This window comes from Cyprinus carpio, chromosome A17, assembly GCF_018340385.1.
Source record: "Cyprinus carpio isolate SPL01 chromosome A17, ASM1834038v1, whole genome shotgun sequence".
Classification (NCBI taxonomy): Eukaryota; Metazoa; Chordata; class Actinopteri; order Cypriniformes; family Cyprinidae; genus Cyprinus; species Cyprinus carpio.
This window is the reverse complement of record NC_056588.1, coordinates 7,857,176-7,872,007: the sequence shown is the minus strand read 5'-3', so window position 1 is coordinate 7,872,007 and position 14,832 is coordinate 7,857,176. Positions and strand designations below refer to the sequence as shown.

General features: G+C 38.2%; 1 protein-coding gene across 1 annotated transcript in view; it reads left to right on the top strand.

Annotated features, from left to right (window-relative positions):
- Nucleotides 1–12,630, top strand: part of LOC109106924 (VRK serine/threonine kinase 1) — a 12,739-nt gene extending 109 nt beyond the window's left edge. The window contains exons 1-13 of the mRNA XM_042773824.1: nucleotides 1–12; nucleotides 1,165–1,334; nucleotides 1,429–1,484; nucleotides 2,000–2,069; nucleotides 2,620–2,707; nucleotides 2,881–2,989; nucleotides 3,188–3,280; nucleotides 5,511–5,643; nucleotides 5,958–6,078; nucleotides 6,343–6,401; nucleotides 9,968–10,140; nucleotides 12,154–12,247; nucleotides 12,339–12,630. The exon at nucleotides 1–12 is cut by the window's left edge and continues 109 nt beyond it. Of these exons, the coding sequence (XP_042629758.1) occupies nucleotides 1,169–1,334; nucleotides 1,429–1,484; nucleotides 2,000–2,069; nucleotides 2,620–2,707; nucleotides 2,881–2,989; nucleotides 3,188–3,280; nucleotides 5,511–5,643; nucleotides 5,958–6,078; nucleotides 6,343–6,401; nucleotides 9,968–10,140; nucleotides 12,154–12,247; nucleotides 12,339–12,457 (1,281 nt within the window). The 5' untranslated portion in view covers nucleotides 1–12; nucleotides 1,165–1,168 and the 3' untranslated portion in view covers nucleotides 12,458–12,630. The remainder of the gene's footprint in view (nucleotides 13–1,164; nucleotides 1,335–1,428; nucleotides 1,485–1,999; nucleotides 2,070–2,619; nucleotides 2,708–2,880; nucleotides 2,990–3,187; nucleotides 3,281–5,510; nucleotides 5,644–5,957; nucleotides 6,079–6,342; nucleotides 6,402–9,967; nucleotides 10,141–12,153; nucleotides 12,248–12,338) is intronic.
- Nucleotides 12,631–14,832: the final 2,202 nt, after the last annotated feature.

The window sequence follows — 14,832 nt, the reverse complement described above, 5'->3', positions numbered from 1 at the left end:
ATCCGCGGAGAGGTTAGTATAATATCCTCGATCTGCTTTAATAAAGCATAATGCCCAAATGTATTTAATAGCGTATTATGAAAAACAAAGCATCTGCTTTGTTGTGATAAAACGCCGTAATAAGGCAGCTAACCGTGCTAGCATAGCAAGTTGAAATAGTTTAGCCGCATTTTGCAGTTTCCTCCCCAAATACAATATAAACAACCCAATGTTACTCTCATTGATAACGGGTGACATTAACCACATGTTTTATCACTCTTAGAAACTTGTGTCACATAAAAAAAACTGAAACCACAGCTTTTAATATCTGTGTTTTAAAAGTGAAACAAAAAGCATCATTGCAGGACTGCATATCCATGAAACTGTATCAATATCACAAATGTTATCACTGAGTTTGTCATCAGTTGTAGTGTTTAAGTACTAACACATCTGTGATGGTGAAAGTCTTCAAGACATCTACATGTTTTATGTCAACAATAATGAATCAAAGCCCAAACATTCACCTACATGACAGTTTAATCATTTGTATGACACACCCTAGTTTTATAGTTTTTTTGTTTATACTTGTAGTGTAATTATTAGTAGTTCTCTATCAAAAAAAAAAACACTGACGTTCAGTGTAGCTAAAGTATATATATCTGTAATGTTATGAAGTGGCTACATCTGATGTAGGTCCAGGTTTTATGGTGGTGTTGAGTATTGTAAAATCACATTAAACTTTTTGAATTATTTGCAGTCCACCTGGATTTTTTCCCCCCAAACCAAAAATAATAATAATAATAATAATAATAATAATAATAAAAAGCTATTTAAGGTTTTGCACTATTTGTTGAAGACTAATCTAATGTAACTAAATATGTGGAACTGAATGGGTTGCTGATCATAGAAAATCTGTACATGGTTGAGCATTTCAAATATTTGATTTGCTGGGCTGCAAAAGTCATAGAAATGATTTCTAAATGTAAATATGGATACAAATAGACAATTTAAGGAACATTTTCAGTTAAATTTTTACTCTATAAGCAAAATTGCTAATATTTTTGTAATGGATGATGTTGTATAAAATTACAAAATAATTCAAAATAAAAGCATTATCCCTAGTGGTCCCCGCTTCAGTTGTAATGGATCTTGTGTTTCTCTTGTTTGGTACTTTAAATTATTCAGTAAAATGCCACCAAAGTCCAAGGCAGATGGGGCGAAGAAAGCGAGAGCTCCAGCCAAGAGGAAACTGGCTGAAGAATTCCCACCTGGAGAAGTTCTGACGGATAATGCAAAGAAAAAATGGAAGCTTGGATCAGCTGTGGGTCAGGGAGGTTTTGGCCTGCTGTATCTGGGTAGGATTCAGAAAAGCTGTTGGAAATTAAGTTCTAATGCTTTATTTTGTTTTATTTATCAGTTGCTCAAATATGAATTTGTCATATCTTTTAGCAAATGAAGACTCTTCAGGATCTGTTGGCACTGATGCATCTTATGTCATTAAAGTGGTGAGGGACTTTTGTTGCTGCCAGCAGATATATGTCTAGACCTTGAACTTTTTGAATGCTTGTGATGTTTGGGTGGCCAGCAATGTAATGTCAATCAATGAAAGGCATTTCTTTGACCTTAACTAGAACAATAAACAAATGATAAAAAAATTAAGTAACTTATTTTTTTGAATTATTTGAATTGAAAACGATAACAACCATCACTTTTATTATTGTTTTATTTTAAGTAAACAAAGCAATAAAACTTTTAAATGATTATATCCTGATTGATTGTAATTTGGGTAAATGAGTGTGACTTTTGCAAGGGCGTGTAAACAAGTGTTTACATTTTACAAGCAAACTAAATAGAATAATTTAGTGCTTTGGTAAAAAGGACACTGCATGGAAGTGCGATAATGGATGTGTACTTTCCCTCTGCTGGGTTTTTTTTAAATGCATGTGGGTTCACGTTTTTATATATTTTTTTTTAAATGTCAGTTATTTTTGGTGATTCTTTTTTTTACTGTGCTTTGCAGGAGCCCAGTGACAACGGCCCTCTCTTTTCTGAACTGAAGTTCTACATGCGAGCTGCCAAACCCAGTCTAAGTATGTCCTTGCGACTGCAAACACATATGCATGAGTGAAAAAAGTCGAAGAGCAACTCTTTTAATTAAAGAAAGTTCTGAGCTCACCATTGAGGGCCTTATGGAGACAGACAAACCACAACTCTCTGTCTTTGGTGGCTCTTATGTCTGCCCCAAGGCCACAGCATTGCGCTTTATTTAATAACAATCCAAATGTCAGTCTCCCTTGACAATTAACTGCTATATTACTAAGGGATGCTCATGTTTTATTCATTGGAATATTGTAATGTTGGTAAATATTTGTCCCACCAGCAGATTACCTTGCGGCACACTTGCAGTTTGGTCCCCGAGGAATACTCTTATATTACTTTGAGCACCAACGAGTTTAAAGAATAAAAGTTTTGAATAATTTACCCTCTTCATTTATGAATTGATTATTTGATTGCATTTAATGGTTACTGGGATAATCTTATAGTAATTTTAGAACTGATTTAGAACACTGTAGTGTTTCATGATTTCAGTTTGAATTGGAATAGTTCTTATGTTGTGACAGAATGTTCTATGTTTTTCAGTTGGGGCTTGGATGAATTCAAGGAAAATTGACTATTTGGGAGTTCCAAAATATTGGGGCTCTGGTTTTCATGAGAAAGGTGGTAAGAGGTGGGAAAAATAATCAAAGTTTTTCAAGACAAATAACACAACATCTTTTTTTTATTATTATTAATAAAATGTGTAGAAATGTTTTTTTTTTTTTTTTTTTTACAATTGTCTTTGATCTTTTGAACATGCAACAAGGCTAAAGTATGATGATTTTACCTAAATGTTCATGACAGGTACAGATTTATGGTCATGGATCGATTTGGAGTGGACCTACAGAAGAAGTTTGAGGAAAATGGAAAGAAATTTCCAAGGAAACTGGTTCTTCAGCTGGGTCTCAGACTTGTAGGTTTCTTCTAAAAGTATCTCCGTCTAAAGTAGCAATTTATGCCAAATTTATTTATTTTAATGAAAACCTTTTAAACATGCACAGAATTTTTCCATTGACTGTTGTGGCATTGCAAGCAGTGGGAGAAAATCTTATATTCCATATTCCTGTAGTATTAAAAATCTCATATTCTAACATATCTTTCATCTCTCTAGCTTGACATTCTGGAGTACATCCATGACCATGAATATGTGCATGCAGACATCAAAGCCTCCAACCTCCTTCTGTCCTACACCAACCCCAATCAGGTTTGTTTCAATCTTTCCACGTGTTTAACAGATCTCTGTTGCCATGGTTGTATGGCTCTAACTGTACAGCCGTAGAGGGCAGTGTGTGTAGACCGCAGGACTATACAGAGCTCCCACTTCTTTTAATCGGAGTGCAGTGATTTGCAATGTGAGAAACTACTTGTCTTATTTTTTTTCCATCTGTTAATGAGATTTGGGTGGAGAAAAAAAGCAAAACAATTTAAGCCTTTAATGCGGTTCATAAACTGGAGAGATTAGAGACAGTATTGAAGCTGTCTCTAGCAAATAAGGTTTGGGGGCTGGGCAGGGGCAAATATTTAATTTGAAGATTAATAATGTATCTGTGGTGTATTATTAAGCTGTTATTTTTAAAGTCACAATTTAAAACTCGGCCTCTTGGGATTAGTCGCTGCTTGCTTGGTGACTCTGAGCATCCTTTTTTTGAAATTGCTAGGGTGTTCTTTTTGCTTCTGAATACATGCATGCCTGTGTTTTATAAGTGTGTGTGTAAAATGCACTGGTTGTAGACTAAATTATAGAAATGCTTAATATTTTAAAGGGGTCATCAGATGCTACATGCACTTTTACAAGTTGTTTGAACTGAAATGTGTTGGCAGTGTGTGTACACAACCACCCTATAATGATAAAAGTCCACCCAGTGTTTTTTTTAATCTCTTTAAATCATTTCCCCTTTCTCAAATCAAGCCGATCTCAGATGCCTGTCTGTCTGACATTACACAGACAGGCCCCTCCCACAATAGTTTGATTGACACTAGCATTTCAGCACAGACTGGACTGGCATCTTACCTTAGACCCACCCTAAGTGAGCTGTCGTAAGTCTGCTATTTGTTTTTTGAAGGGAATGCGCCCCCGATCTACCTAAATGCGTTTATGTTCGCACAAATCATTTGTGATCCAGCTTCACCTCCAGAAGAAGTGAGTACAAGGTTTTTTAATGAATCTTTGCAAATCACCTTTCCTAATAATGTGCTAATTAGCAAGTTTCATGATGAATGCGGCTAAAGTAAACAGTCTGTCAGAGAGCAGCTGGAAGAGAGGGGCGGGGTCAGCAGAGCTCATTTGCATTTAAAGGAAAAGCCACAAAATGGCTTGCTCTGAAAAGAGCTGTTTTTGACAGGATAAAAAGGGTGTATTTTACACTACCCTTGAGAAATTTTAATCAAACCATGTTACAGACTTTTCATTAAGAAAATGGAAAGCCAATGACCCCTTTAATATTTAAAATAACAGTGGTATAGAAACTATTTGAAATGTTTGTGTGTGATTAGGATTTGGTGTTATTGTTTTTTTTTTTTTTTTTAAATGGCTAGACTCATCCTTTGACTTCAGAACACTGAAATCTGAGCTGAATGTGAATGACTCCTATGAACTGGTTCTTTTAACCAATTATTAAAAAAATATTTTAACTCATAAATTAGCAGTTGAATCAGTCTGGAACATCTTTCAGAGTGAACTCACAAGTCTATCCAAGTGGTTACTAAATGAACAACCAAAAGTAATTATAACATGCAGTTTAACAAGTCAGATTTTCATTCAGTAACCACTTGGATGGATATGTTTCTGTTCAAAAAATGAAGTATGTTTTGTATTTTAAGACTGTGGGGAGGGTAGTTTTGTATTCTTGATAATATTTTTGTGCGCTGAGTTTTGATGCTGGCAGTTTCTAATCAGCAGCCCCAGCTTTGAAAACCACATGACATAAAGTTTAGTTAAAAACTTTTTAGTTAAAAGTTTGTGATGTTTGTCACTGTAGGTGAGCTGTTAATTTTTACTGTTGCAGATTGGCATATACCTGGACACATCAAATAATTTTGCACTTTTTGGGGATGTAATAGGTACACCTGCAATTTGTGCAACTTTTTTGTATCTTTGGAACTCTGTTAACTGCTTCCTGTTGCTTTGAAAACAAAGTGCTAATTGTCAGTTCTCTTTTATAAGTGACACATACTGCTAATTAGCAATCAGTCTGTGTTTGCAGCTTCAAATGTCATTTATTTGTAGTAATCTTCAAGTCAAGGTAGACTTTGTGTTATATCTCAAAATAATATAAAATTTCCCAGTGTCTTTATTTTTTTTTCTTCTTTTTTTTTTTTTTTTTTTTTTTTTTTGTCTGTCTGTAATTGATTTAGCAGTGATTTACATTTTGTTGAACTATGAGCATTTGATTTTGACTTGTTTTTTTTTTTTTTTTTTTTTTTTTTAAACCCAGGTATATTTAGTGGATTATGGATTGGCCTACAGATATTCTCCTGAAGGAGTGCCAAAGGAGTACAAAGAAGACCCAAAGAGGTGTCATGACGGGACCATTGAGTTCACTAGTATTGATGCACACAAAGGAGTCGGTAAGAGATTGTAACAATCAGTTCTATTGGTCACTCTTAATGTTCACACTTTAGGCCTAGGCGAATCCATATGGCCTGAAAATAGATTTTTTGTAACCCCTGGAAGATCAGGTAGCATGCTTTTGAGCAGCCATTGAAGTGTTATGTAAATTATGTAAAAGATCACATTGTGATAGAGAAATTATATTTTTAAATGTTGATGTAATGGTACTTTGCATCAAATACTACAAAAGTGGGCTTCCCTTTTAAAATAGCCTCTGATATGAATGTTTTTTAAAGAGTTCCTCTCGGTGTGGGTGTATATTGCATTTCAGCCCCTTCAAGAAGAGGAGACCTGGAAATCATGGGCTACTGCATGATCCAGTGGCTTTGTGGCCGTCTACCCTGGGAGGACAAACTTCAGGACCCACTGTATGTCAGAGACTCCAAACTCAGGTGATTGTCTTTAACCTCATTTGTTGCATTTAGGTTTTACTTATTTCTGTACTAAGATGTAATCTATCTAGTTGACCTATAATCTATTTTTATTTTTTTTTTGCCATGGGATAATGAATATTGGGATAATGAATAACTAATATGCCTCTTTGCAGTAAACCGAATTATTTTTTTTCCATTAATTTCCTTACAGCAAATTTCTTTATACAGATACAATTTAAAATTTGGATTTTTTTAAAATCCTTTTTTGAATATTCTCCTCAGGTGTAGAGACAATATCGATGAGTTGTTGAAAAGCTGTTTCCCTTCAGAAAATTTACCAGGTGAGAAAAACTGAGCAATCTTTAAGTTCACTGGAGAAGCTTTCATATATTTAAAAAACTGAATGCACTTTGGTTGTAAAATATCAATTTTATTGTCTGTAATATGGTAGGTTAATAGTCTTAAATCATAGGACATTTCTTACAACTAATGGGATTAAAGCATAATAATTTTTGTAACCCTGTTGTAACTGCAGAAGCACCTGTGAATTCTGCAGTATTACTTTTTGTTTGTATGCCAAGCAGTAATTGGAGTGATGCACTTTCGAGCTCTGATGTGCAAACAAGAGCGCAAGGGGCTTTTCTATTTATAATGAATGTGGCCCTGTGATTGAGTCTTAATTAGAGCTAATCTATCAGCTCTGTGCTAATTTCCAGCAACTTCTCACACTTTCTTTAAACTGGAGCATAACCGCTTTCATCTTTTTATAAATATACATATTTTCTGTTTACAAATATTTGTTGTGAAATGTTTAGCAATTATAAAAAAAAGTGTCCAGTGTGGTGCCTCATAAAAGTGGCTCTTTATCTGCTGCTTCATTAATTTGAGGAAATGTTATAAATGCACCTATTAATACATATTAATACTATAGTCTTTAGTATCAGTTAAATATTGTAGGAAATATTGAAGAAAAAGAGTTCAGTGTAGCCTTAGAGTCGTTGCGGTTTTATTTTTTGTGCTTACATAATCAGTGTCACAGATTTACCTAGAAGTAGTCAAAATATGAAATATTTCATATTCATTTTACATTGTGATGTTTCTTTAAGATTTTAAATAGAAAATTATTACATTTTGATTTTGAATCTCATTTGGAATGCTACATTTTTTGACCACGTGTGTGTATGCCGAGCTGCAACCTCCCGCTCTCTCTCGTGAAGCCCACAAGGAAGTGACTAAAACTGCAATTCATCGACTGTCCGCTAGAGGCTGGCTCCAAAAGGGAGTCAGTCCCATAGATTCCCATAGATGTTAAAATGCCCAACTTTACAGCAGAAAAAAAACGTTTACATCTTGGTACAAAAAAAGATTTTGGTCTATATAGCTAATTTTGCCCTTCATGACAACTGTGAGGGGGTGAATTTTTTTAGAACTCATCCATTTAAATTAGATTAAAGGAGCCATGTGTAATGTTTGGCAAAAAAATCAAGTCATACTCCACATTCCATACCAGATGGGGGCAGTATGCCTCAATAAAGTGAATTGGTCTACTCTAGAGTAACAAACAAGAAACGGCATAGTCTCTATGCTCCGCCCCTACCTTCACAACAACCCTAGAGCCATAGCCGAAGCCTAAAGGACGTTTTGCCTCCAGAGGAACGTTGGGTGATGTCAAGTGATTTTGAAACATGACATCTTCAAGCTACTCCCCCTTCACCTTATACCAGTGAATATGTTCATATTCGTTTTGTTCATATTACATTTGAGTTTGTATATACACATTATTTGAATTAAATTAATTGACAGACAGCATTCTGTCAACATCATTGGTCAACATCAGACAGCTGATGTTGACCAAGCTAGCGCCAACCAACATAACCAGAGCTGCCAACTCTCAAGCATTCACCGTGAGACACACGCAATTGACTCTTTTCACACGCTTTCAAAAACTTGATCGCTCTGAATATAGTGAGTGAGTGCGCGTGTTACATTTTAGCATCAGCTTGCCTCTCTCTCTCTCTCTCTCTCTCTCGGGTTCATTATCATCGAAGACATTTCAAGCTTCTTAGGTAATGTTACATTTTAGCATCAGCTTGGTAGAGACGGGCTTTGGTAGATAAACAGGTGAAAACCGGATCGGATCTGTGGGTAAGTTATAGCTAGCTAATTATCAAACGCAGCTACGGTTAGCCATCGCTAACATTAGAACAGCCTTCGATACATTTCTATGTTATAACTTCCCCAAAAAAAAGACGCAAACATATAAAACAAACTTCTAGCGAAATACTAACAGCATCTTACTTACCAATCCAAAAGAAATGTTGCAAGTTCGGAGTCGAACCTCATTTCTTTCAAGTCCATCAGTTGTCTCCAGCGATGGAAAGCAGTGCCGATGTTTACTCTGTTTCGGCTCCTTTTCTTATCGGATTTGATTTGTGATTCCGAGCGCGGTTATTTCCCTGTAGCGGGTGGTGGGGGTAGGTGTCTCTTGCCAAGGGCTTCAGCCATCCTTCCGCTCTCTTCCCTGAACTGAAATGAAGTAGTGGGCTGTACCTTCCACACGATTGACATCAGGTTCCAGTACGCCCACAAGCCGTGCGAGTTATTCGTGTATTGCAGGTTGGCTGGTGGTTATGTTGCCCCGCATACCGCCTCCCATGGCCGAGACTGGTATTACGACACCTGTCGGGCCGTGGCTAGTAATGCTAATGCTAATTAAGGTTGATATCTCTGCAGCACTATAACTTGACATTTTTTTTAATGACATCATCGCCCTTATTTCTTCTCATTCTTTTGATGCGTTTAGGTCATTTTTTGGATATTTTTACCTCAATTTTTACACATGGCACCTTTAAGCCTTAAACTTTTGCATAATTAAGGGCGTGGCCACTTCAGTGACAGGTGGATTGCCGCTGCTTACACTGCCGTCGAGCTAGGTGGGCGTGGCTTCAGCAACCAGCTCCCGCCTTTTTGCCCATTTTCTATGTCCAGGAGTGACACGCTGCCAAGATGGCGACGGCCCGCTCCGCCCACATTGAGCTTCAAAAACACTCTTCAGAAAACTACGGGTGATGTCACGGACACTACATCCATGTTTTTATACAGTCTATGGTATATGCACATAATAAACATTGCATTCTATCAGCTACCCATCTCGACCACAAAACATAAAAGCTGAAGTTTTAAAACAAACTTGTTTTTCACCATTCTCCGTTCTCGACCTCAGTGTTGCCTAGTTTTGCAGTCAGTGTGTGTCAGTCTGCACTTTTGCAGAACTTTAGGGTGTTCTTTCTTTGTGTCGTTTAAAAATCAAAGATGTCATTGGCTCCCTTTGCTCAGCCGCTGATGTGATGGCAGTTCTTAAACCCTGTGACAGCCGCGCGGCAGACGACGAGATCCCTCCTCGGGCTGTTGTCTTGTGCGTACACGCCGCATCACAACACCGAGGTGATGGGAGGCGGCACTGTTAGCACGGCCATCACTACTAATTCTGTTTGGTGTGACTATTTTAGCAGCCGACAGTAAACAACAGTTTGTGAGTGGAGAAGTATAAAGAACAAAGTGACAAATGTCAACCCCTCTCCTCTAAACTTAGCCTGAAGGTTAAAGTATGAGAGTCTGCTGTGGAGACACTGCCCTACAGGGACTGTTCTGTCTTTCTTGCACAATGCTAAACGCACAATCATGCATGTGCACCTTATTAACATTGGACTTCTGCGTGTTCGTTTGTGATTAACTTTGAGACAGAGGTCCAAGTAACTTTTGCTTAATCACACACATAAATGCTCTTTGTTTGTTTATTGACCCAGAAGTGTCTTTAACAGTGCGCTTATGTATTGCAAAGTCAGAAAAATAAATCCATCTGCATTAAGATTATATTGTTGTACTTAATGTCATTTTCAATTTCTAGAGGAAATGAAGAAGTTCATGCAAGAGGTCAAGGCTCTCGAATACACAGACAAGCCAAATTACGCAAAATTGCGAGGTATTTTGCTGCAAGGCCTGAAGACCATAGGGGCGACCGACGACAGAAAGCTGGACTTCGGCGTGTCAGCCAATGACACAGGCCCGCCCTCCATCAAGGTAAGAGCCACCTTCAGTAGAACATTAAAAAGCTGACCTCTGTTGCACTCCCTCATTCACGGTGCATTGAAAATGCTGCGACAGTCCCTTTTTGAAGCCTGCGGTTTAAAAACGAGCCCATTTCAACATCCCATAATTTGTTTACCTGTTGAAAGCAGATTCATATTTGAAAATGGCCACACACGATCCAAGACTAATTGCTCGGGTTAGTAGGAAATGCTGTTGAGTGCATTGATTTTCAAATGCGATTAACGTGTGATGCTTTTAACAAATGTTTCTTGAGCTTATTTGGATTCTTTCTTGCAATCGACACACAGACGCCCTCTTTTTACCTCAAAGTGTCTTGATGTTAATATTTTTATGAATTTTCTTAGATATTTGTGTTTAGTATTTTTCTCTGCTTTTCAAATGCTAGAATGTCATTTGACCTTAGTTTCTTATCCTAGATTGCAGTAAGCACCCTCAATGTGCCGCATTTCTGAATACTTGGGGAAAGAGTTATTAATCACTGAATTGTTTTGTCTGGATTTCAATTGAAATGATCTTTAGAAGTGCATTCTGCAGCCATCGTGTTTCTTATTGGTGTATTTTGTGTAAAACAAACCATCCGAGCCCACAAAGATGCCCTTGATGGCATATACTTTGTGAAAACGATAAGACTGTGGCTTCATTCATGGTGTCCGGCACAAAGAGCTCTTGGCAACAAAGCCGTCTGCATCTCAGGTTCTCTCCAGCGTCCGGGTGTTTATCCCAGTGGCCCCTCCTCTTCCTCCCACAGACAGGTCCTGAGTGCCTGTGTTTATTCTCTGCTAATGTATCACAAATTTGCTGACACGGTAACCTTGGAGTCGGCGAAGGCCGGCAATCAGCAAGCCGTACTTACGACAAGGGAGGGGACGGACTCTCCTCGCTTCCCACAATGCAGTTTGCATATGGAAGGTGCCACCAGGGAGCTGGCCCATGCCAGCTGAGGGTTACCTGCCCACTGCCGTTATTGTATGTAATTATCGAGCCAATCTGTTCAACTCAGCAGGGTCTGGATGGTAATCATGAGGCAGCAATTGGCAAAATGGAAGGGAGATGTGAGGGGGTGTGGGGGGGCTTGTAAGGATGATAGTTCAAGTCCGAGAGAGGGGCGAGCATTCATTATGCAGTCTGAGTGAAGAAAAGGGAGAATTTTGATTGCTGTCGTTAAGTGCATCTTCTTCATAACCCCTGGTTCGGTTAGTACGATTTCCTTGAATTGAGGACTTGAGCTTCTATGCTAGAATTTTCATTTGAGGAGAAAAAAGCAAGGATTTTTTTATTTATGAAAATAGATTAACTCATAGCAGTTTTCATTGTTTGGAATTCTAAGAAAAATCCCAACACTGAAATCAGTTTCCTTCCCAGTACTGGTCATTTCCAGTGTCAAAATACACTGCCGTTCAAAAGTACTGATTATGTTGTGTATATATAGTGTACAGTACAATTGTATTAAAATACAATTTAAAATGTTTTTATTTGAATATAATTTAAAATAAGCTGAATTTCCGCAGCCAAAAATTCTAATATGCTGACTTAGTGCTCAAGAAACATCAGTGTTTAAAACAAGTATTTGTTTGATAAATAGAAATTTCAGAAGAACAACATTTTTTGTAAATGTCTTCACTGTCATTTTTGATCAATTTAAATCCATCCTTGCTAAATGGAAGTATTATTTCTTAAAAACAAATAAATAAATAAATAATCCCCTCGAATGTTTGAACGGTAGTGTACATGTATTGCATTTGACGTTAAAATTATTTTATTTATTCTTGCCAGATTTACTGGATAGCTAAATTGTAATTACGTTTTCTCAAGCGTTCACAACGCTCAAGGCGCACATAATAGTTTCCATGTGTATACAGAGCAAAAGGGCCCTTCTTAATATTTGATTTGAACTTCCTCCAAGGTTGCTCTAGGCAAGTGAATTGACCACTGCTCTTCCATCTTTTCCATCCCCTTATTTGTGTCTTTATTTTTGACTGGAAGGCTCCGAAGCGGAAGAAAGCGGAAGAAAAAGGCCAGTCTGCTGATGAAACCAAAGGCGCCCCTGCAAAGAAGAGGCGAGCTCCACAGAAGAAGGGTAAGTCATGTTTCTGGACCTTACCCGTTATCATCAATATCAGTTACTTTGGCGTGGTAAACGTTTTAAACTGGATGTGTAACCTGTTTAGAAGTGAATGGGGCTAAAAAGACGGCAAGTCCTGCAAAGCGTCCAGCGAAGAAAGAAGCCCAGGCTGCTTCTGAGCCAGCAGTGAAGAAAAGCCGGGGAAGGACTAAGAAGAACTCTTAATCCTCTTCGCACTCTAGTTCAAGTTATTTCCTTTTTGTGTCTTTTAAATTGTCTGGTCTGTATTTGTTCTCTGTGGTTGCATTTTATTAAACTTTAGCAGGATGTTGGGCACACTCCCTTGCAGTGAAATGATAATAAATAAGGGTAAAAAAAAAAAAAGTGGCTTTGAGTTGTGAGTTATTTTCATTCCTTTTGTAATGCCTTGAATAATCAAGCCTATGCGGATGAGGTCCAGGGGGGATTGCTTTGCCCCCGATAAGGAAATCCCTGAAGGAGCTCAGAGTCCCGACTCTTCCCCCACCACATTTTCCCCTTGTTGTTGTGCTATGAAAGCTGCCTTGCGGCTGGCACTCCGACGTCTGTGGGAGAGGCGAGCTGGTCTTTGATACCTGCATTGAGGCAGGCGAACGTGTGGCAGACGCCACTGAGCAGGGTACGTGCGTTTGGAGAAAGGGGGTTCTGCGCCTTTCCTCCTGGCTGCCATTTGATCAGGTGGAGACAAAAGACTAGCACTTGGGTCCTAGTTTCTGTGTCACTCTTGCTTGAGTCTTTCTTAGCTTCCTGTTCTCCGCTAGGAAATGGCTTCAAAGAGCTATCATTAAAAGTTAGTTGTGGCTGCACCACTTGTTATGCATTGTAACTTTATCGCTGGTTTTGATAACAAACCGACAGCATTCGCAGGCATATTTTTAGGTCCAAATGTCATCTTGAATTGTTTGCTTTGTAATCGCGGTAAAATTGATATGACATTGAGGGGACAGGAATAATTTGATGAGGACAGGTTAGAATACATGAATAATAGATATGTATACAGGGTTGTGACTAGCAGAGTTATGTTTTCCAAGAGTTTGGGAAAATGCACTTGTAATAGATAAAAACAAACTCAGTTTTGTATTTATAAAAAAATAAAAAAAAATAAATTGAGAGCAACATAGTTGCTGCCACATAATCTAAGAAAGAATCAATACAGGGTGTCAGAACAGATCTGCTGATTCAATTTTGTTTCACAGGCTCTTGTTTTGATTCTAATCTTATTCACTTTCTGATTTATATTTCAATTAGAGTGTCTGTTTTGCTTACAAATTAATAAATCAATGTTCAAGCTTCATGTTGTAAATTATACCGCATCAGAAGAGAGCTGTAAATATTCAGTGTTTCAGACTGATTCTGGTCATTTATTTTGAACTTTTATGCTCCGAGTCATTTGTTTTGAACTGGACTGCACCAGTCACATTGTACAATGGTTTTTGTTTTTTTGTTTGTTTTTTTTGGCATGCAACTGAGCAATAGGCATAAGAAACCAATATCGGGATTATTCGAATTTCCGCCTCAGATGTATCTGAATTCTTGAATTTGATTAATCAGCGCTTCAGTGTGATCTCTGAAATTTGATGTGACCTGTCAGTAAAGCCAAACCATTAAAACCCAAGTAAGGGGCAGAAAATTGATGCACTTGGGTTGTCAAACCATTGCAAATTAAACACAGTCTAAATTAGTGCAGTTCCCAAAAACCCCAAGTTTGAGATTTCGTTAAGCTGATTGCAGTTGTCCATTATCTTCTGCTCTAGGTCAGATGTAGCGATCCTCCCTCATGTACACAAAAACCATAGTTTGTGCTTTTATACTCAATTTGCCCATTTCATAGCTCCTCTGAGACCAATCTCCCACCTTTCACTCTCTCTGGTTTCCTTGCAACAGTCTTGCTTGCCTTGTTAACTCTAGTTAGACTCTGTTGGCCCAGCAAGAACAGTAAAAGAGGAAGATGTTTCTCCTAATGTTTGTTTTCAGAGCGGAGCCACGTGAGCCCTGAGCTGATGCTGGCATCGATTGTTCCAACAGTGAGGACTAAAGTGCACCCCTGTGTGCTTTCTTCCCCTTCCTCAGCACTGACCTTCAGGGCGCACAGCCATTGCTCCGCAGTAGGGGGCAGTAGTACATAATGATTGCACAGCTGGGGGGGGGGGGGGGTGGGTAGGGGTAGGCAAACCTTAAACACAACATTACCACCTGTACCTCTCCGGAGGACATGCTGCTTTGATGGGCCTGACTGTGGCCATTGATTGACCTGTGTTTATATCCACTCTCTTAGTTTCTCAGAGTTTGTCTTGGGCTGTTGGGGTTTACTGGAGGGCTGCATGCTGGAAAATAATTTCTCCTCACAGACGTTTCACTGGCTCTCTGCTTACCTCAACATTTTGGAAGGGGGTTGTTACTAATAGTTAGTGCTCTTGAGTTGAAACTTTTGGCATTTATTGGTTAGCTGAAACTGTGGATAAGTGAATGGCAAGATGGTTCTCCAATTTCTTTATACCATTTATTATGGTAAAAAAAGATGTAAATAATGATTGCTTTAAATGTTTGGGGTCAGTATTTTA